The sequence below is a fragment of the Lepisosteus platostomus genome, chromosome 1 (assembly GCF_059453375.1).
Source record: "Lepisosteus platostomus isolate fLepPlt1 chromosome 1, fLepPlt1.hap1, whole genome shotgun sequence".
Lineage (NCBI taxonomy): Eukaryota > Metazoa > Chordata > Actinopteri > Semionotiformes > Lepisosteidae > Lepisosteus > Lepisosteus platostomus.
In genome coordinates, this window is record NC_142611.1 from 39,206,830 (window position 1) to 39,228,081 (window position 21,252).

Here is a 21,252-nt window from a genome sequence, read left to right on the forward strand (position 1 = left end):
TACTTGAAACTGAGTGGTTTTGAATATGCTTTAAATCTCATCTTTTTTAATTTAACATTACCTCTCATTCTTCGTACAATACGTTCTTATTTTTGTATTAGTTATTTTATTATTTATTAATTAATCAGAACCCACTACAATGCGGGATACTAAAGCAAAAATGTAAAAAAAAAAGCTGAATGTTATGCTACACAAAAACATTTTAAAATTAGGTCAAAGTAGAAGTTACATTGAGAATAAAGTCAGGCAGGCGGTTAAAACAATTAAAACTCGGTTTATCTAACAGACTTAATGTCTGTTCCTAGTGGTTGTGTTATGTTGATATTTTATCATCTGTGTTAAATTTTATTTCCATGTATATTATACATATACAATACACTATTTCCAACTTACACTGGATTACTGTCTGTGTGGAGTTTGTATGTTCTTCCTGTTTTTATGTGGGTTTTATCTGGTTGCTTCGGTTTCCTCATACAGTCTAACGGCATACTGGTAAATTAATTGACTTCTGGGAAAATTCCTTTTAGGGGGGATTCTGACTCTGACATTCAGTCATACTGCAGTCCCAAAGATGGTAACTTTGCACCACTTGTTCCCCAGTCAAGCATATACATCCAGTGAGTGTGTTGTAGTCTGTGTCTGTGTGTGCCCTGCGATGGACTGGTGTCCCACCCATGGTGTACCCTACCTTGCGTCTATTGCTTGCCAGGATGGGTTCCAGCTCCCCACAATCATGAACTGGAAGAGGCAGGTAGAAAATGACAAATTCCAAAATACAAGGAATTGTATACTGCCAATTAAGTGATCTTATCAAAAATGGACGAATGAACGAAAAAAGTGATGAGTGATGAAAACAGTGTAACTAGTGATGATCCAATGGTTAGTACACAGCTCCAAACACAGGCCCATACTAAACTAGTAAGCTAGTGAAGGCATGAGAAAAGGAAAATATATCTTTTGACGAGCAGAAATAACAGACAGTAGTTCAAGGTGAAAGGCAATCAAAAATATTTAGCATATTTCAGAATGCTCTTATACAGGCATATTTAAATAAATCTGAAATAGAGAAGAACATCCCTTATATGGCATACTGTAAAACTTATTTGTAATCTTTAAATCTTCTTGCTTTCTTGTTTATTGCTTGGCTATACCCCCCCATTTACTCTTAAAATAATTTACAGAATCAACTAGAAAGTAGACATTGTCTGGCCCAAAATGCTAGCACAAAAGGGAAGTATTTTTTTACTGTTCTGTATATACTATATACTGTATGAAAAACAAAGAAAAACACCCAAAACTCTATGATTTGAGCACATTTGAGTTTATAAAAGCTGTCTGGAGCAAGCTACTCATTGGAATGTCTCTAACAGACATTTCTCCACCACTTGAAACATTATTGACACTGTAGATACGCAATTCATGCCACACCAAAAAAGATGCACCATGCTTTGAAAGCACAGAAACTACATTCACTAGCCAGAGACATCAAGTGGGCATGTCGTGTGGGTCAACACACCTGAAGAAGGCTCCGCAGCCAAAATGTTGTCTCTTTTCTCTTCCTTTCAGCCTGTTTTTTACCTGTTCCTTTGCAGCCTACATATGCTGATGCAGCTACTTACTTGAATTTATTGTGCTTTGTTTTTTTTTTTCAGAAAAATAAAGAGGTCAGATGATCATTAGATTACCACCAGATGAACAAACTGACGTCGGATGACATACTGTATACGCACTCAAGATTAAGGAATGCCTGGACACCTTGGGAGAAGTCACTGGGTTTTCTGCTCTTGACATCCAGTACAGATACTGGTAAATGGACGTCCATGCAGATGACTGGGCCAATACTACATTTGTCACCATGTATGACTTAATTCTGTATATTCTGTATGCATGTTTTGCAGCTCCATTTAAGATCCATTTTGATCAAGGCTGAGGTTTTGAAAGAGACCTCTACACTCATGTCAACAGCTTCAGACTGCAGGTACACAATTGAACAATTCTATTGCTTTATTCTTCTGAACATTATTATTCTAAACTTTTTACATTTTTTTAAACCTACAGTGGATATAAAAAGTCTACACACCCTTATTGAAATTGCAGGTTTTTGTGATGTAAAGCCAGAAATCAAGATAAATTGTGTCAGACAGTTTTCCTTCTTTAATGTGACCTTGCAACCAACAAAATTCAAGAGAAAAACAAACAGATAATAATTAGGAAAAATAATGAAATGAAAAAACCTACAACACCCTTGTTGCATAAGTGTGCACACCACCCAACTAATACTTTGTGGAAGCACCTTTTGCATTAATTACAGAAGTAAGTCTTCGTGAATAAGTCTCTATCAACCTTGCACACCTGGACTTCGGAATTTTATCCCACTCTTTCAGCAATTTTAGCCCGTGGTAGGGACACAGTGAGCCAAGGGCAGTCTTCACGATAGTTCAAACAGTCCTGAGAGAAAGGGCAAAACAAAACAAATCTGCTGTCTCAAAATGAAACAGAATGAATTACTTTTACTTGTGGACTCATAAATAATACAAAGTTATTTATTTTCCGATTCATCATGATACACTGTAATTATTTACTGTCTTTGTCTGAAAATTCCCCATATATTTGAAACAATATTAAAAATAAAATAACTGTAAGTTACAGCACATAACAATCATCATTTACCTGGTTAAATAATAATCATAGATATCATAATGTATCATAACATAACAGTTAGATGGAAACTAACATCATTATAACCAAAACAAATACAGTATATCTATGTTAGAATTAATACATTATTTTGATAAACAAATACTATTTCTATGTATCCTTTTAAAGCTGGGTGGGTTTGCAGATCCCGCATAATGGTATGCTTGGATTTTTAACACACTGTATGTGCATAAATGACCTGTTGAAACAAAAACAAAGTCAAAGGCTTTTTTATGCAAATTAAATATTTTGAAATATCTCATTTTATAATCAACTTAAAAGTAAAAGCCTGTGGTATGATAGTACACACTGTTAAACTCAACATTAAGATACTGTATATGTATATCACTATGTATATACTGTACAATTACAGACCAGTGGACCAAAAATCATTTCTATTACATGTAAGGTTATTGAAACCACAATTATAACTAATTAAAAGGATCATCTATGTTACAGTGGGATTAAGTAGTCAATATAGTGTTGGGAGTTCTTTGAACATACAAAACATTTACATTATATTGCTTATTTAGATTTTAATAAGAATTTTCAGCTGATGTTCTTCATACATTCATACATTCTCAAATTGTAAAGGGTTAAATGCTGAAATGGTGGTGATAGAATTAGTGGAGTACACTGGAAGAACCTCTGTTAGAACTTGATCTTGATCAGTGACCTTTATATTGGTGTGCAGTATGTAGTAAGACAATCAAGTTTGGAGATGATATGAAAATTGGAGGATTAGCAAACACTATAAAAGCAACAAAAGAAAATCTAGAAGATTTAGAAACAAAATACATTTGGCAAATTACTTGTAATTTGCACAAGTGCAAGTGTCAGAACAAGATCTGAAACTGAGCTCATAGCAGCTAGCTATGAACAAGGATAAGGTGTTTATTTACTCTTTCTATAAAATGTGTGCAAGAGAATTGTGAGAGAGAAGACTCTGAGAGGACCTGATTAATGTATTCAGTATCTTCAAAGGGACTGACAAAGTTAACCCAATAGGTGTCTACAAAGTTAAGAGCAAAGTAAGAACCAGAGAGCACAAGTGCACAAGTGGAAACTACAGGAAAGGGCAACTGTCTAACACTAAGGGTTGGGAGTCCATAAGAAGCTACTCAGCCATGTTATTGTCTTCTTTCTACAAACTCCTATTATAGATCTTTGGTGACAGGCAGGCAAATGCTCTAGATGAGTCAAATAGCTTCCTCTTGGTGATAACCTTTATTATATTCTTATATAAATCATTTTTAAACCACAATTTTACTTTTGTCGCCTCTGCTCAGCCAGTGCACTGGCATATAGTCAGGTTTCATCTTACATTAAATGAAACTGATTTAAAAATAATAACTTACATTTCATTTTCAGTACAAGTCCATTGAAACCCTCTGTTCTGTAAGATCTTTATTAAATCCAGAATAGAACCACTAGTACAGGACTCTCTTGAAAAGAAAAAAATACATGTGTCTACATACTGTATAGCATGCTGCCTATCAATGTCATATATAGTGCCTTTCAAACATATTCACTCCTTTCCAATCATTTTGCTTCTCTATTGTTTATTTACTAATGATGCATACATTTTTTTAAGTGAATATCTTAATGCACAATGGTGCAGTGGTTAGTGTTCCCAACTCACAGCAGGGGGGTCCTGGGTTCAAATCCAGACCTGGGGTGCTATCTGTGTAGAGTTTGTATGTTCTCCCCATGTTTGTGAGGATTTCCGTAGGGTGTTCTGGTTTCCCTTCATGGTCTAAAGACATACTGGTAGATTAATTGGCTGCTGGAAAAATTGGCTTTGGTGTTTGTGTCTGTCTGCATTTGATTGAGTGGTGTACCCTGCCATGTGCAGATAGGCTTGGGCTTGAACTTGAATTGGAAAAAGCAGTTAGAAAATAAATGGACGGGTGTTAAAAACTTGATTGCTTGAACTTTATTTTATGGGCAGTGAAACAAAATAAAAGTCAGGAAAAACTGCAAAGAAAAATCCAAACCATAAAATAGGTTGATTGCATAACTTTCCACTTCTTTTGCTACCTAAATTAGTTCAGGGACACAAAATTACTTTGACAAGTCATACAATTAACTGACTATGTACAATATCAGTGGTTTGCCTGATTTCAGAATAAATACACCTGTGATGTGTCTCTGTTATCTTCCATGGTTTCAACCATGAAGACTAAGGGACTTTCAAAACAACTGCAGGATGAAGGTGTAGAAAGGCAGAGGTCATGAGAAGGGTAGAAAAAGTCAAGACAATGAATATTCCTTTGGACATGGTGAACCCAATCATCATAAAGTGCAATACAGCACACCACACGGACACTGCATAGATCAAGCTGTCCCTACAAACTGAGTAACTGGGCAAGGAGAACTTTATTTGAGATGCTGTAATCAGTGACTTAGATAGGGGAAACTGTACATTAAAGTGGACTGGTCAACCATATCCTGGTATCTCTATACAAGCCTCTGGTACAAAGCCAACACAGAACATCAGCCCCTCAGCACCATTCCTACTGTCAAGCATGGTCATGGCAGCATTATGTTTTGGCTGCTTCTCATTAGGACTGGGGAGCTGGTTGAGACTGAGGGGACAATGGATGGATCAAATACATTGAACTTCTTTACATCACAAAAGTGTTCAGTATGAGCATTCATGTTTACACTCACTTTAAAAATGTTTTTTTCATTATTTGTAATCCAGGTAGGCAGGACATCATTGGAAAGGGGTGAATACTTCTGTAAGACATTTTTTAAAAATGAATATGCAGTAGTTCCAATGGGTATTTGTACAGCAGCCATGCAAACACCTACTGGAGCCAGTTTAACAATGACCTATACAAAAGTAACATAAATCAAATAGTTTCCTGATGATAAAATCACATTAGAAACCAGAAACTGCTATATTTTATGATTCTGAAAATATACATACATTTTAGTATACTTTCAACAGATTAATTATATTTAACCATAAGCTTCAATCCACCATTGCATTACTGGTTTTTGGTTATACATTAAAAAGTTTTATACCATTAAAGGTTTTAATGGTAGCACAGTTTCCTTTTAGATATCATGAGAATGTATAAAAAGCTCTGCTGAAAGTGTTGCATGCTATTACTTTACCCACTATACATACCTGAATGGTCCCTCCAAGTCGTCAATCACCTTAATGTTGACATGGTTGATTTTCCTTGGATCCAGGCTGTTGATCTCAACACTTCCAAACATACTTTAAACAACAAGAAATATAATCAACAACAAGAAACTATTTTTATAAAATATTGTTACAAATGGGGGGTTACGAAACTGGTGAAAATCAGGAATTGACCGAGCGGTTTAGTCAATCAGTGAAATAATTATTCATACTATAACCCCCAACTTGTAAGTGATTTTTATACCTGAGCAGCTGGTACAATTACAGCCACATGAATTATTTTTTCTCTGCCACAGCTTTGTTGAGAGGAGTAATAATCCTGGCTAAAACAAATATTACAATAAACACATTAAGACACAAAACATATAACACACCAAGTTACATTATATTGTTACAAATAGGGCTGGACAGATATTTTAAAACAATGACACAACAAACAACAAAACATTGTTATATTGTTACATTATAAACAGTATTTACAGACTAGGCGTTTTAGAAGCCTGAAATTCTGGTCACCCAGAAAACCCCAGCACTAAACTCTTAATTTGCCTAGAGAGGCCACGCAAGAGATGAGCTGCCTTCTAACTAAATAAAAAGTAACCTGCAGTTAAATCTCTCTCTCTCTGCACCCTGGATGCCACAAAATAAATGGGAGCCTATATCCCTATCCGTAAAATTCACCCTAATCAGGAAAGACATGTCTAATTTCTAAGGTACCTCTTTAACAAGGTTTAAATACTTAGTTCACGTCAGGTATTGTTTGGATGATCATGAAGTAGGAGCTCTCGCCTAGCGCAAGCTTCAAGCCCCAACTCCTCCGGACTCCTCTCTCTTCTCCTTGCTTCTCCTTGCTTCTTCCTCCTGTCTCTCCTCCTTTTTCTCTCTTTCTCCTTAAGGTGAACTTACTGTATACTGTGTCTTTCTGCCCTGCTCCTCTGAAACCATTAATCCACAACTTGCCTAGGCATACCAAGATAAACTTTACTATTGTTTCTGCTCACTCAGGAGACCCCCAGAACTCAGCAAACATCCTCTCTGCTTTGAAGCTAGAATTGTTTAACTCTTCCCAGTGTCACAGAGACACTTCTCAGTCACCTAAAGTTGTAACAATATGAAGTACGCATTGTGTATATGTAATTATTTTAAAGGAAATAAAAGTACCTAAACCATCAGTCAGATTAAATGAATTTAGCAGGGGCTCAACAGGTATTGTTAAAAGTAATAATGTACAAAAATGGAATAATTACATGTAAATAACTCCATACTGAAATGTTATGTTATATGCCCCTTCTGAACATCATATTTCTTTGGTTTCCACCTTGTTGGTGGAAACTCTTCTCATTCTTTTAAAAGTAATGTTAACATGAAGCAATTAGGTTACCTTTTGTGCAATATATGCCAGGGACCTGTGCAATACATTTATATCTATATTTATATCTATATCTATATTTACATCTATATTTATATTCATATCTGTGATACGATTTTTCTGTGTTCTGTTCTGTTCTAGTTTGTTCTTTGTGTGTCCGGACTGTGAGTAACTCTTTTAGTGCACCCCTCACTGTACTGATTGTATTGTATGTATTGTATTATTATTATTATTATTATTATTATTATTATTATTATTGTATCATTTGTTACACTGTGGCTGTCTTGTCCGTGTTAAGCTGCTGTTGCATTGCAATTTCCCTCACGGGATCAATAAAGTATCTATACTGTATATCTAATACTGATATTTCCTTTGGTTCTCTAATTATACTGGTTTATAGTAATAAAATAATCGCTTAGAGTTACAAATTTGAAATACAACAGGGAGCCAGTTGAGGGATTGGAATAAATGTGTACTGTAACATGAAAAAAGATGAGCTGCAGAAATCTGCATGAGTTGAAACAGGCAGATAGTGTTGGCAGGAAAGACAACAAAGAGGGAATTACACTAGCAAAAGAATACTATAGAAGACGTGTGATTAAAATAGAAGTGGAAGGTGCTTCTCTTATTGGTTATTTGTAGAGAAGGAGAATATATTGTGTCAAGAATCTGAGAGACTGACTGAGAGAGTCAAGAGGAAAAGAGAATTAAATTCAAAGCAGTAGGTATTGCAGTTAATGCATGTGGAGTATTTTAATAGATTTATATAAATTATTAATGGTTATAAAGGAGTGAATGTTTAAATGGTCATTAAAGGAGTACTCATACCCCTTTATGTATGATACTTATATAGGCAAATTAGAAAACACCATGAAAGCTGCAAAAAGATGATAAAATATTAAGATAAATTTCAAAACACTTAAATTTTGTTTAGGTTTTGTTATTTTTGACAAAATAATTTTAAGTAGACAATTACAAAGTGTCACGTACAGACAGCAAGGTCTTAAACTGCTAGTATAAGGTGGGACAGAATGCGCTTGTAGAAGCTACCTACGAAAAAGACTCAGCAATAAACTGTGGAAACTATCAGAAAGCACAAATAAAATTGAGAACAAGAGGCACTTTTTCACAAAGTGTTGTGGGTGTCTAGAAAAGGCATCTGGGGGCATGTTTTCAAACTGTTACACTGGCTTCTTTAACTTCTTTCAGAAAAAGCTGGATGAGATCCTTGGAGCAACTACTAGCTTCCTCTTAGTTGCAAGGGCTGGATACCCACAGTTAAAACCTGGCCTTGTTTAAACAAGAGCTGTTCAAACAACAAGGGTGGCACTAATTAATTTCTTGAGGATAAAGTACAGTAGGTCTAGCAAGATTACAGTATTATGGTATATAAAATATTACTGTATGGACTAATATTGAAAAACCCAAAGTCAAAATATATGTACAATATGATGATGGAGCCTGCTAGCAGGATCTGCATGTTACTCTGTACCCATATAGTGGTAGGAGCTGTGAACTCCTGCTAAATTCACATGTTAAACTCTAACCTTCATGCTTGCTTAAGCACAGATGCTTCTCCCTCCCTGTACTCAACTCCCATCTTTTGTACTAAACTCCTGATAAGGAAGGAATGTTTTAAGTGTCTGAGTCTGCTAGATCTACCTACTTCTCTCACATCATTGAAAATCACCAAAACAACCCCAGACATCTTTTCTCCACCATCAACAGATTGCTCAAGCCAAACTGCCCCACCACATTACCTGCCTCTTCTAAACTTTGCAACACATTCTTAGATTTCTTTAATTCTAAGATTGACAACATCTGGCATCACATTCTCTCCATCATTTCCATACCTCTTCGCTCCTCATCCAACGTCTCTGGTTCCCTTCTCTCCACCTTCTCTCTTCTTGACTCAGCATCCCTCAATAAACTAGTTACACGCATGAAACCCACCACATCTATTTTAGATCCCATTCCCACCACTTTACTTCAGTCCTGTTTCTCTTCTCTCTGTCCCATTGTCCTCAATATTATACATGAATCCATGAGCACTGGCATTGTACCAGCAGTCCTCAAAACTGCTGCCATTACCCCCATGCCTAACATGGCTCTCGACAATCTTAACAATTTTCGCCCCATCTCCAACTTACCCTTTCTTGCTAAGATTCTAGAACATGCTGTCACACTTCAGTTACATAACCACCTCATATCAAACAACCTTTTCGAACCCCTCCAATCCGGCTTCTGTCAACTTCACAGCACAGAAACTGCCCTGGTCAAAGTCACTAACAATCTTCTAATAGCTTCTGGTTCTGGTTCTCTTTCTATACTCATCCTTCTTGATCCTTCTCAGTGCTGCTTTTGACACTGTTGACCATAACATCTTACTTTCTCATCTTGAGACTGTGTTTGGACTTTCTGACACTGCTCTCAAATGGTTCAAATCTTACCTCACTGATCGCTGTCACTTTGTCTCTCTTAATGGGTACAGGTCTGAAATTGGTCTTGTTAAGTCTGGTGTTCCTCAGAGTTCAATACTGGGCACCTTACTCTTCAGCATTTACATGTTTCCACTTGGTCAGCTTTTAAGATCACATGGCCTCAACGTTCATTTTTACACTGACGATACTCAAATATACATCCATACCAAACCTGACACTGATGTGGCTGTCTCTATTCTAATTGCATCTCTGACATAAAAATTTGGATGACTCAAAATTTACTTGATTTTAACTGCGACAAGACTGAAGTCATGCTTATTGGCACCCCCCATCAACTTTGTAAAGCCAGTCCTGTAACCCCATCTGTAGATGGTTCTGTACTTGAGCTTCAATCAAAATTGAAAAACCTTGGGGATATACTCGATTCTGGCTTAACATTCGATCCACATGTGCAGCATGCTTTCAAAACATCTTTTTTTCGCCTCAGATAAATCGCTAGACTATCACTAACTGTGGCTGAAAAGCTGATCAACACATTTGTGTTCTCTCGAATTGACTACTGTAATGCTCTACTCACTGGGGTATCTAAATCTACTCTGAACAAACTGCAGTATGTCCAAAATTCAGCAGCCAGAATCCTGACCAGGTCTAGTGCAAGTGTTCACATTACTCCTGTCCTGGAGTCCTTGCACTGGCTTCTGGTCAAATTCCATGTAGACTTTAAAATCCTCATGCTCACCTATAAGGCTCTGCATGGCTTGGCACCCCAGTACCTGTCTGAACTATTATCGCCCTACTCCCCACTTATACAATAAACTTGGCTTGAGGAACAGATACTTCAGGATCTAAACTCTCGGTTTCTACAATGAGAAGATTCTTTCACTGGACAATGTATAAGATCATTTCTGTTTTACCTTTCTTTATTGAAGGCCTTTTCTATGGATCCATTCAGCATCACAGTGATGTTGCCACATGATGAATAAGCAAACTAATTAACAAGGATTAAACATGAGCTTTAGTTTCTAATAAAAGGGTTTTTCAAACTTAAATTCAATAAATCTTCACATATTTAGTCTTTATTAGCTGCTCCATTGAAATAGGACAAAGTTATTGTTTAATATTACTACTACTTTCATATAGTGTTTTTTTTATAAAATGTTTGAAGGATTTATTAACAATTCCCAGTTTGTAACTTTGACAGCATAAAAATAACAATGGTTTGCAGATGTTTAAGGAATGAAAGCACTTACACCTTATTTCCTTGAAGTATGGGTTTGTGCCAGAGGTTCTTTTGCAAAGAAATTAGCGTATATTCAAAGATCACAGTTTTGAACAGGAGCATAAATATTCATAAGGTTGACTTATGAATAAAAGTATGTTCTGACTGTCTTTCTGTTTATGAATGGTATGTAAGTCAACAATTTTCCTTCGTACAGTGGGAGTTAAAAGTGATCTCACGCTTTTGCTGCGAGACATTTGGGAGCTTAAAAGATTGATTCAAGAGCAAATAAATACAGCATTGGAGCCAAGGAAAAAAGTAGCTGTTTCTAAGGAAAGAAGTGAAGAGCTGCATGAGAACAATGTCTCTTTACATAATTGCCAAGAACACAGTCTGCAGAACTTTTCTTTCTGCTTACAGGGCCAGTTGAATTTTTATTACACAACATTATTTCATGCACAACTGTTCTTTTCCTTGTGAAATACTAATACCGTAGTTTGCCATAGTCATTTTACATGCTATTCATGCTGTTGGAACAAAAAAAAACACTTTTGTTACTCATGTTTCAGTGGGCAGTTGGCCTAGCAAATGGTCAAATGCTGTATTTTAAACAGATTTACTCTTTCTTATAAGAAGGTAAGAAAGAAGCCTTTGAAAGATATTCAATTCCATCTCATATTTGAGGAAAACAATCATGTACAAACTAGCAATAATGAATCAATAGTCAGTTGGTTTTGGCTTGTCAACTTACAATGAATTGGCAAAGCTTTCTTGTTTTTGAAACACATGCAGTATAAACACCTGCTGAAAGTCAGCAAAGCTGAGAAACATGTGACTGTTGAATTATTTATCTGTTATAGTACTTGTGAACGGCAGTATTGTGGCAAATTTTTGCTAAATAGATTCTGTGTATCTAGATTTAGATGTGTATCTAATATATATTATGCATTAATCTAATATTTTTGATAACTCTTATCAAATTCTATACAAACTTACATATTCGGAGGCTTTTTTCCATAATGAAGACACGGGGTGGTGTTCACAGGTTGACCACTCTGGACAGGAGTTAAAGTCAAACCCTGAAAATAGATTTGATCAATCGTTTAAATAGATAGTGTTATCCATTTAAGAAATTACACTATGAAACAAATTCAGACAGTATCTAAACATAATACAGTGTACCAGGTCCTTAACTATATGCTTATTCTGTAGAGCTATGAAACCTGCTATGTTCACTCTTTTTTTATAATCCATAACATCTAAAACATGTTGTGTTATTTTTTATTCATATATTATATGTTATGTGTAAACTAACTAACACGTTAGATAAGACCTTATTATAAAGCGTTGATTATAAATACATGAAAGTTGTATCTGCTAATACTGTTGTCTTTGAGCTTTTAAAAATATCATTATCTTGGATAACTGAAACATACCTGTGTGGTTTGTTTGTCCACACCAAGTCAAGTCATTAAACATGTAACCAATGAGGGTGTCTTCCAAAGTTATAAAAAGGTGAGTAACAGCAGAGAGGCTGTGAACAAACTCATGAGTCTGGCTCCAGAACAGCAGCTCCATTAAAAAAGACAAGATGACAATAACTGTCAAAAGACATATCTAACATGGCTCTTTCTGAACTTAAAAGTTAAATTACTAAGAAAATACAAGTGATGCTGACATTAGAAATGATATTTAGAAAGTCACTTGGAAGAATATTTTTAACATCACTGAAAGTGTTAATTATGATCTAGTGATCCAATGTTCATGCAATGACATAAGGAAAAGAAAACAGAAACATAGAAGGACAAAGGACCCTTTATTTCAAAACAAGTAATGTGTACCAAACTAGTTTCAAACTTCCTGACTGAAAAGAAGTCCCATAGCATCATTCACAGTAACAATGCTCTGCTGTGTAGCCAAACTCCTTATTTTTATTAGCCTCTAACTTTTGCTGTCAGATGATATGTGGAGATTTAATGCTCAGATTTTATGCTCAGTACTATAGACTAAACATTTAACACAAGTGTAACAAACTATGTTGTCTTTGCCAAATTGTGCGCTGCAAATTATTTAAGAGTAAGAACTGTGTTAATGATTTTTTTATTCTGAATTTGAAAAAGCTGAAACAAAAAGATACTTTGGTTAGTGCTTTGCTTTGCACATGGGAGACAAAACCTTATAGCTTAGTGTGTCTGTAGAAAGATCCAGGCTATGTGAAAGTGCATTTAAAACTGATGGGAAAAAATGAAATAATTAGCAACTAACTACCAAACAAGCCTCCTCTTTACGTTCTTACAACTGCAAACTTTTTTGTATGAATTTAGTGTAAGAAAAAAAAGAGCACCGTTTTGCGCTTAGTTTACAAAAATTAGAGACAATGTTTATTGCTTCTTTTCTTTCATAATATAATTAATTTCATTCACAGTTCTCAGTCCCTTAAATCAGAAATTATTAAATCGGACATATTTCATTGCACAAAATAGCTCAGAGTTTATACAAGTTTTTTTTTAACATTATTATGTCCTAGTTCTATCCCAGTATGTACTCTAACAACCCATTATATTAGAACTTACCTTCAAAATGTATTATATGATTTAATTCCTTAATCAATTTCAGAGAAAAAAATGTGTGCACATTCATACTGTGGAGAACTTTGAATCTTCTTTTTTAGTAACAACTCAGAAAAAATGCCTACTCTTTTTTCTAGACAATCACTTTTAGATTACATAATGAGGTTGTTACACATACCTTATTGCAGGGCAAAGTCTGCTTTGTTGTTTGGAACAATTTGTCATAGTCCTCTACGTGGACATTGCAAGGACCTTTATTTAGAACAGCATCCTGAAAATCTCTCCATATTTCTTCACAGTTGTACCTATTTGTAAATAACACACAAAATAGTACCTAGAGTTTCATACTGTACAATTAGAATAAAGGTTTATCTCTCTCAATATGCTGTATATGGTATGTGCTTAAGCATTATAAGCCAGTTTCACAGGACTCACGCATGAATGCCTAGCACAATACATACCTTTGGTGTGAGTCGTGGTGGGCCTTACCTTCTACAGTATGTAATCAGGAGATTAATTGTGGAAACATTTAAAAGGCAAACAAAATGTAGGGATGCATAATGAAACAAGATCACTTTATTGGCCATATACAATTGCTTGTATTAGGATTTTGTCTTTTTCACATACCCCAACTTGCTCTCCATGAGACACACACAGGGAGAGAAGCTTGGGGTCAGAGCGCATTTATACAACACCCCTGTAGTGGTTCAGGCTCAGGGGCCCAATGGAGTAGGATTCCCCTGCCAGCCACAGGTTATGAACCAGCAACCTTCCAGCCACAGCCACAGAGCCTTAGCCACAGAACCACTGCTCCGCCCAAGCCACAGTAAGGCCTTGTTTGGAATATTGTATTTAAGTTTGGTCATCACATTACAGAACAGATATTGCTGCCCTTGATTCAGTTCTGAAAAGAGTAACCAGAAATACTCTAGGGCTTAAAGGAATGTCCTATACTGACAGGCTGGAGGAACTGAACCTTTTCAGTCTTGAATAAAGACAACTACGAGAGGATCTGAGATAAATATAAAACCTCAAAGAAACTGACAAAAACCAGGGAAGTCCAGGGCATTTCTTCAGAATGAACAGTGAAACATGAACCAGAGGACACAAGTGAAGGCTGTATGGAACTGAATTTAAAACTAAAAACAGGAGACATTGGAAATGGAACATTGGAAGTGTGGCATTATGTGGGGGCATACCCAGTGTGGAGGCGGAGCCCTGGTAGAAGGGCGGAGCCTCGCCTTAGTAGTCCCAGCTGTCTCGGCTTCTGGATGATGAGCCACAGCTGGGCAGGTCCTATTAAGGCACACTGGACACCCCTGGCAGGGGGAGTTTTTACTCTGACAGTCCCAGAGGGGATTGCACCCACGTAAAGCGTTCTTTTTCCCCTGTCCTATCACATGTTTTCACTGGGGCAGGCACACATTTTTCACGCACTGAGTTTTTGTTTTGTTTTTGCCATGTTTTTGCTCTACCAGACTGGATCCCACTAAATAGGGTAAGTCCAGTCTGGTCACCGCTGTGCTAGTGATTCTTTTTTTTCCCAGGCTGGACCCCGTTAAATAGGATTAGCTCAGCTTGGAGGTCGCGAGGCACAGCGGTACACTTTGTTTTGCTTATGGTTTATTTTTTCACCTCTTTTTGTGTTATGTTTGGTCCCTGCTAACCTCACACCGGTGCTTCTGTCCCCTCACCCAGGACGTTGACCTTTTACTGGTGCACGCCGCAGCGCCTCCCACTTCCCACTGTCGCAGAAGCTAATAACTTGGCTCCTTTCAAGACACGGCTTCATGAGAACCTTGGATCAATTAGTTAATAACTACCAAAAGAAGTCAAATGGGACGAGTGACCTTCTCTCTTTTATGACCTTCATTAGGTTCTTACTTACTCGTTGCTTTCAGAAATGGATCAACCACACATTTTTGCTTTGCAAATGGAAATATTCCTCTCTTTTATTTAGAAAGTATTGGCCATTATTATAAGTTGCTCTTTTAATTAAGCATAGAATTGTTGTTTTTTTTTAATATTACTGACTGGATCTACTGTATGTGGAGTAAGAAAGTAGTCTAATATTTTCAGTACATTTTCAGAGCCATTTCTTCATGAAAGGAGACCTCTTTAGCTTTATTTTTATATGAACTAAACTATCAGTGTTTACAGTATTTTTTTAAAAAACACGGTTTAAAAATACAATTTTGAGCTTTCTCATTATTTTTTTAGTTTGAACTAACAACTCAATTCCAAAATTAAATCATCAACCAGGATCAGGAGTTATGAATGAGGTGTTTCTTATTTTTGTAACGGCAACTTCTTGGTGTCTGTCTTGCAAAGGCATGGAAAATCATTTCTGTGGTAAATGCCTTGCACATGTGAACCACTAATTCTAAGAAAAGATATAGTATGGTCTCAGGCTCTTATTCTGTTTAGTTTTCTTGTTTTTATTTATACTGAAGCTAATCTGATTATATTAACAACAGTGTCCTACTTGAATTACTTGAATTTATTTGTGTTTCTTACTACTGAATCACTTTACCTAGAACTTGGATGAACAATTTTCACATAACTGTAACATCTTCCAATAATTATTTCTTTTATGTTCTGGGTTGTCCCCTTGTCAGTTCTAGACTTCCCAGAAAAGAGAAACAGCAGAATCACAACACCTAGAAAAAATACAACAAATTCAGAATGTAAACCCAAACAATAAAATGGTACTGTAACAGAGATAGTCTCAAGCCAAAATATTACAGCTTTAACTACTAATTATTCGAACATACTGTATAACTAGCAAATGATGCATATAAAGTAGTTAACAAATGTACCATTATGAATGCACAATGAAAAAAAACATTTTGTTATAAATTATTTTAAAGATAAAAAAGTTCAAACTTACCAATGAAAGGTTTTGACATTTTTTAATGTTATGACAACTATCAGAGAACCACATGTATAGTCTAATATTGAAATGTACTGTAGATATTTTCCCCAGCAGCTTATTTAGCAACATTCAGAGCTGATTTCCCCGAGTCCTGCTGCCACCATCCGACCTTCCCAAAGGCAATAAGAAGATTAGATCAGCTGTACCTGAAATTGTTCAGGGCATCTAGCTCCTATCTGACACAAAAGTCAAAAAGGAAGTGAGATTAAACAACTGCTCTGCAATTCTTCAGTGTCAGCCAGTCTCAATAAAAAACAATGGCAAATATAGATATTCATAGACATTCCATAGTTTTACTATCTGACTTTGAAACAAATTAAAGCTGTGCAGAGTGAGAGGGTGTGAAGCAGATTTCTAAGTTAACAGGGGAGAAGAAATGACAAGGACAGATTGAGACAAGTATGGAAAGAGGAGCTCAGCAGAAAAGGAAACATATGATGGGGAGGAAAAGGGAGATGGGATGAGGATGCTTTTTAGCAGCACTTACCCCACAGTAACACATGTCAGGAAAAACCAATATAAACAATATGGTTAAGATATTTACAAGAATAAAATGCATCATTCTTAGAGAAAACAATTGAAAGTGAAGAAAGTACAAACTTAGAAGCACAAGCATTTTGTTCACCATGAAAAAACAGTTTTACAACTGTATTTTGTATTTGCAATGTTCTGTATTTGGTGGTGTTTTAGGCCTCTAAACACAGATTTCACCATTCAAGTCCAAGCAAGAATTCCAAATTCCCTGTTCTCAGGACCCTCACAGGTCCTGGTTTTATTCCTGCCCAGCTCTAAATTATTTACTTGAATCTTTAATTGAAAGTATAACTCTCCTTATATAACTTATATAAGTATAACTGGAGACTTAAATATTAAAGTACTTACAAATATTTAATTGTAGAAAAGGAAAAGGAAAAGGTTTACAAGCTCAAAACAATCAAAGAACATACTGTAAATTAAGCATATTATTTATTAGATCTATAGTGGATTTGATTCCATTAACCAGGGCTTGGATGGAACAAGGGTTTTCAAGGACCAGAACTGGGAATCCCTGGCTTTCTTTTTAAACGCAAGCAATCTAATGTTAAAATTGTTCAATTTCTACGTAGTTGTAAGATCTCATTTAAAATAATATATACAACTTTGGTAACTACATTTCAAGAAATGTATTTTAACTATGGAAATCCAATGTAGACTGACCTGGAATTTCAATTCAAGGCATATTGAAATGGTCATATTCTACACTGGCAGGCTAAAAGAAAAAGAAATGTGCAAAATGAGAGCCCACTGTTTCCCTAATGGTGGGAAGTGCCATGTACATTACCATATGGTATACTTCATCTTACTAACCCAGAGTCAATGCGTAAGTGCTGAACTTCCTCACTGGCTCACCTTGGTGCCAACATTTGAAAAAACCTAACCAAAAGGTTAGGTCTCACCATGAGACTAGACTACTGTATATACAGTAATACAGCTAGTCTGATCTCATCGCGATCTTTTCCTGGATCCTCTACCTGTTTATAGTGAAATCTAATGGAAACTAACTGCATTATACAGTATACTTCTATTGCAACCACATGTGAATGTTTGTACTTATTTCCTCCCTAGAGCAGGGGTCTCCAATTCTGGTCCTGGATAGCCCCAGTACAGTTAGTCTTATAGGTTCACTGTTTACACCTGTCATTAATCTGTTCAATGAGAAAACTAGTCTTTGATTGCTGAAGAGTACTTAGATTTTAGTCGTAAATAATCTCTGAAATATGTATTTTTAAAAGACACCATGTTCCATGTTTTTGCTGTGAAATTGCGACCTACAAGACTTGCTAGATTGGGGATTTCCAGCTGACTTCCCAGAGACAGCTGCTCCATTACAACATGTCATGTTAGAACTCATGAAATTGGCCAAACAGGCGAAATATTCCCATTACTGAAAATGGTGTGCATTTGAAGTCAGAACTCAAAATTATATTTACATATGTACTGTATCTGGCTTTGGATAAAACATTTTAAATAAACACTTACACATTCACTCCAGCAGGGAATCCCTGCTTTTCAAATGACCACACATATATAGTATGTACCATTTATATATAAAATGTTTCATTTTTGCCAATATATTCTTAACTAAGTTTCAATTATGATTTTCCCTATGCTCACTGAAATGTACAGAAACCCTTTCTAACTCATAACGACAGAAAACAGATCATTTTACATACAGTGAGCTTAAATACTGACTTGTAAAAAAGGGTAGAACATGGTTCAGTTATATATTTTATCATGAATTCAATTCCAAACCCTATCTTAACAAACATGATAAATCCTGATGAGTTTTTCATGGTAAACAATGAAAGTTTGTTAAAATAAACTATGCATCTGAATAAACTTTTCATTTAGCTGCATTCGAGTGACAAACTTAAACTAAACTACAGAGTCTAAAGTCTGAAATATAAAAACATTTGTTACCTTGTGATACAATAATAACTATCATTAAATGAGCACCAATTTAGACAAAAAAAGCTGTTTTGATCTTTTACAGCAGAACAGATTAATAAACTCAGACAGATAAACTGATGTGCTAACCTCTCGACTTACCATGTCACAAAATGCTGTACTGAGACTTGAAAAAAGCAAAACCATTCAACAAAAAGTGAAATGCTTGACATGTTTTTCAAAACAAAAGTCTTCAGATATTGCCTTCACCTGCTGAACAGTAGAGTTTAAGTACATGCAGAACTGTCTGAATTCAAGTGAAGCAAAAGCTTTTTTAGACTACTTGTATGTAGCAGGCTAATGATCTTGATGTGACAGCATTCCCTAGTACAAGAGGTATACTATGAAAGCTTAATTTGTTGCTAAATGTTCCCTGGGAGGTTACAGTCTTTCTCTAAGGTCGGGAGCAAAAATAAAATTAAAGTTAATCAGGTAACAGGGGACTACAGTTTTCCACTGAATGGGATGCCTTATAGGATTATGCAGACTTCCAGTTTACAGCAATGTTTTTTACAAGATGGGGAATGGTGTTGCTGCATTTCACACCTACTGTACTTTCTTTTTCTACGGCCCATTGAAATTCAGCAGAAAACGTATTCCCCACCACTCTTCATGTTTGCTGTAAGATTTCAATAGAAGTTCCTTCAAAAGGTTTAGGCCTTGTTTTTTGTGACATGTTCTGAGCTGCAAAACAATTGTATGGTTTGTGATCCGTCACTTGGCAGAGACTGAACTCTTTTTTCTATGGCAACAGTACTTCTGTCTTGGGACCTGATCAAGTTACAGACAAGGAGCATACTGTATTACAAACCTTGCTTAGAAGGTTGACCTATATAGTACACATACTTGCTCAGATGTCCATATACATATACGTGTACATATACATAGACATACTGTATACATATACATATGCATGTACATTATTTTAAATTCCAGAGCTTTCAAATGTCGTGTCTTAGTTTCTCAAATGTCATTTTTAGTGTTTTACGATACTCCTCACTCCAATCTCCTCACTCCTGCAGGAGTTACAGTGACGAGAGAGAAAAGACCCTGCTTTTGAAGCTTTTAAAGCTGTATTAAAAGAGGAAATTGGAAACTAGGTTGATGGTTGGAGGCAAGGAAGAGTCTGGTTGTCATTGGCCACATGTGCCATGAAAAATTCATTCCATTTGTGGGAAGAAATAATTCTTATTACTGTTATCTTATACGAATGTCACAGGAGGTTCCGAATCAGCTTACTCAGAATTAAACAAAGGAAGTCTGAGACAGCGTTCAGAGGGGACCGAGCCAGTGAGGATTATTATAAAGGATATATTTAACAGTAACCCTCCTATTGACCCTAGAAATCGATAAGTGGTTGCATGGGACAAATGTAATAATCTCGTGTTAGAGCTATGTTTTCCACCAAAGACAAGAAAGTTTGCAGCACCTGGGGAAACTGAAAGCTCATATGGTGAATAGGAAAAAGGCTCTGTGGTATCTATGTACTGTATGTCACAGAGTGCAGGTACAGGATCCAATGAAAAGGTGTTTAAGTGGTATGTGATTAATTGCAACATTGATGTCAATAATTTCAAAGGGTGGAAGAGTTAACTGAGCACGTGTACATATTATATATTATGTCAGGTGCAGTACGGCGGTTATGTTGTGTGTTGGTAGAGCCTGTTTCTTGAGATGTTACAGTAGGTGTGAAGTAGGGTGTACAATCTGGATAGCTATGCAAAAAAGTACCGGTTCAAGTAAAGAAGTTTTGTATTCTGATTCTGTAGTTGTAACAGATATTGTAGATGTTTGGAACTTGATATTTGTCTGAGATGCAACCAGGGGTGGTTGATGAAAATAATAATAATAATAATAATAATAATAATAATAATAATAATAATAATAATTATTATTATTATTATAAACTTTATTTTATATAGTGCCTTTAAAGGTGGCTTCTCAAAGTGCTTAAGGTACAAGTGATTAAGGTTGAGGTACATGGGCATGCAGAGTGAGAAATGTGTACAAAACGAAATGTACCTTTATTTTTTGCAGGGGGAAGGGCTGAGTGTGGAACAACAGAACCAACTGGATTGATGTGTTGTTGGTTCAGTGGTGGGGTGTTGTGTTTCCTGAATACGATTAAAGGTTTAATCTGGCAAGTGTGGTGATACATCACATCAAAACGAGACATCGGCCAAAATATGTCCACTACATATACTCAGGTGATGAAATAAGAAGAAACACAAATGTCGGTACAATCTGGGGTGCTCAGGAAGGTTTATAATTACCATGGTGTTTTGGATACATGGTGTTTTGGGAATGTCTGGAAGACGGTTAAAGGAAAACTAGGCCATTAGGTTGAGGGCCCAGATAGTCTACTCAGGAAGTACTA

The 21,252-nt window shown here is 36.0% G+C and overlaps 1 protein-coding gene across 4 annotated transcripts; it reads right to left on the reverse strand.

Moving 5' to 3' along the window:
- Positions 1 to 2,629: 2,629 nt before the first annotated feature.
- LOC148677927 (ADP-ribosyl cyclase/cyclic ADP-ribose hydrolase 1-like) lies at positions 2,630 to 20,676 on the reverse strand. Of its 4 annotated transcripts, XM_088628240.1 has the most exons (10): positions 18,978 to 20,676; positions 16,344 to 16,497; positions 15,987 to 16,113; positions 13,632 to 13,758; positions 12,320 to 12,455; positions 11,880 to 11,962; positions 10,579 to 10,652; positions 5,837 to 5,929; positions 4,056 to 4,142; positions 2,630 to 2,896 (listed from the first exon to the last, which is right to left on the reverse strand). In XM_088628240.1, exons 2-10 carry the CDS (start codon positions 16,360 to 16,362, stop codon positions 2,821 to 2,823), a joined length of 822 nt encoding a protein of 273 aa, XP_088484366.1. In that variant the 5' UTR covers positions 16,363 to 16,497; positions 18,978 to 20,676; the 3' UTR covers positions 2,630 to 2,820. The 4 variants fall into 4 exon arrangements, with proteins under 4 accessions (XP_088484366.1, XP_088484383.1, XP_088484375.1 ...); XM_088628257.1 differs by lacking the exon at positions 4,056 to 4,142; XM_088628249.1 differs by lacking the exon at positions 18,978 to 20,676 and having other exon boundaries at positions 16,344 to 16,835.
- Between the last annotated feature and the right edge of the window lie 576 nt (positions 20,677 to 21,252).

Coding starts and splice junctions, on each gene's coding strand:
- LOC148677927 (XM_088628240.1), bottom strand. Junction 10,653..11,879: donor GGAAAAAAGCCTCCGAATAT/GTAAGTTTGTAT, acceptor CTTGTTAATTAG/TTTGCTTATTCATCATGTGG. Junction 2,897..4,055: donor ACTTGTACTGAAAATGAAAT/GTAAGTTATTAT, acceptor TTGTTTCAACAG/GTCATTTATGCACATACAGT.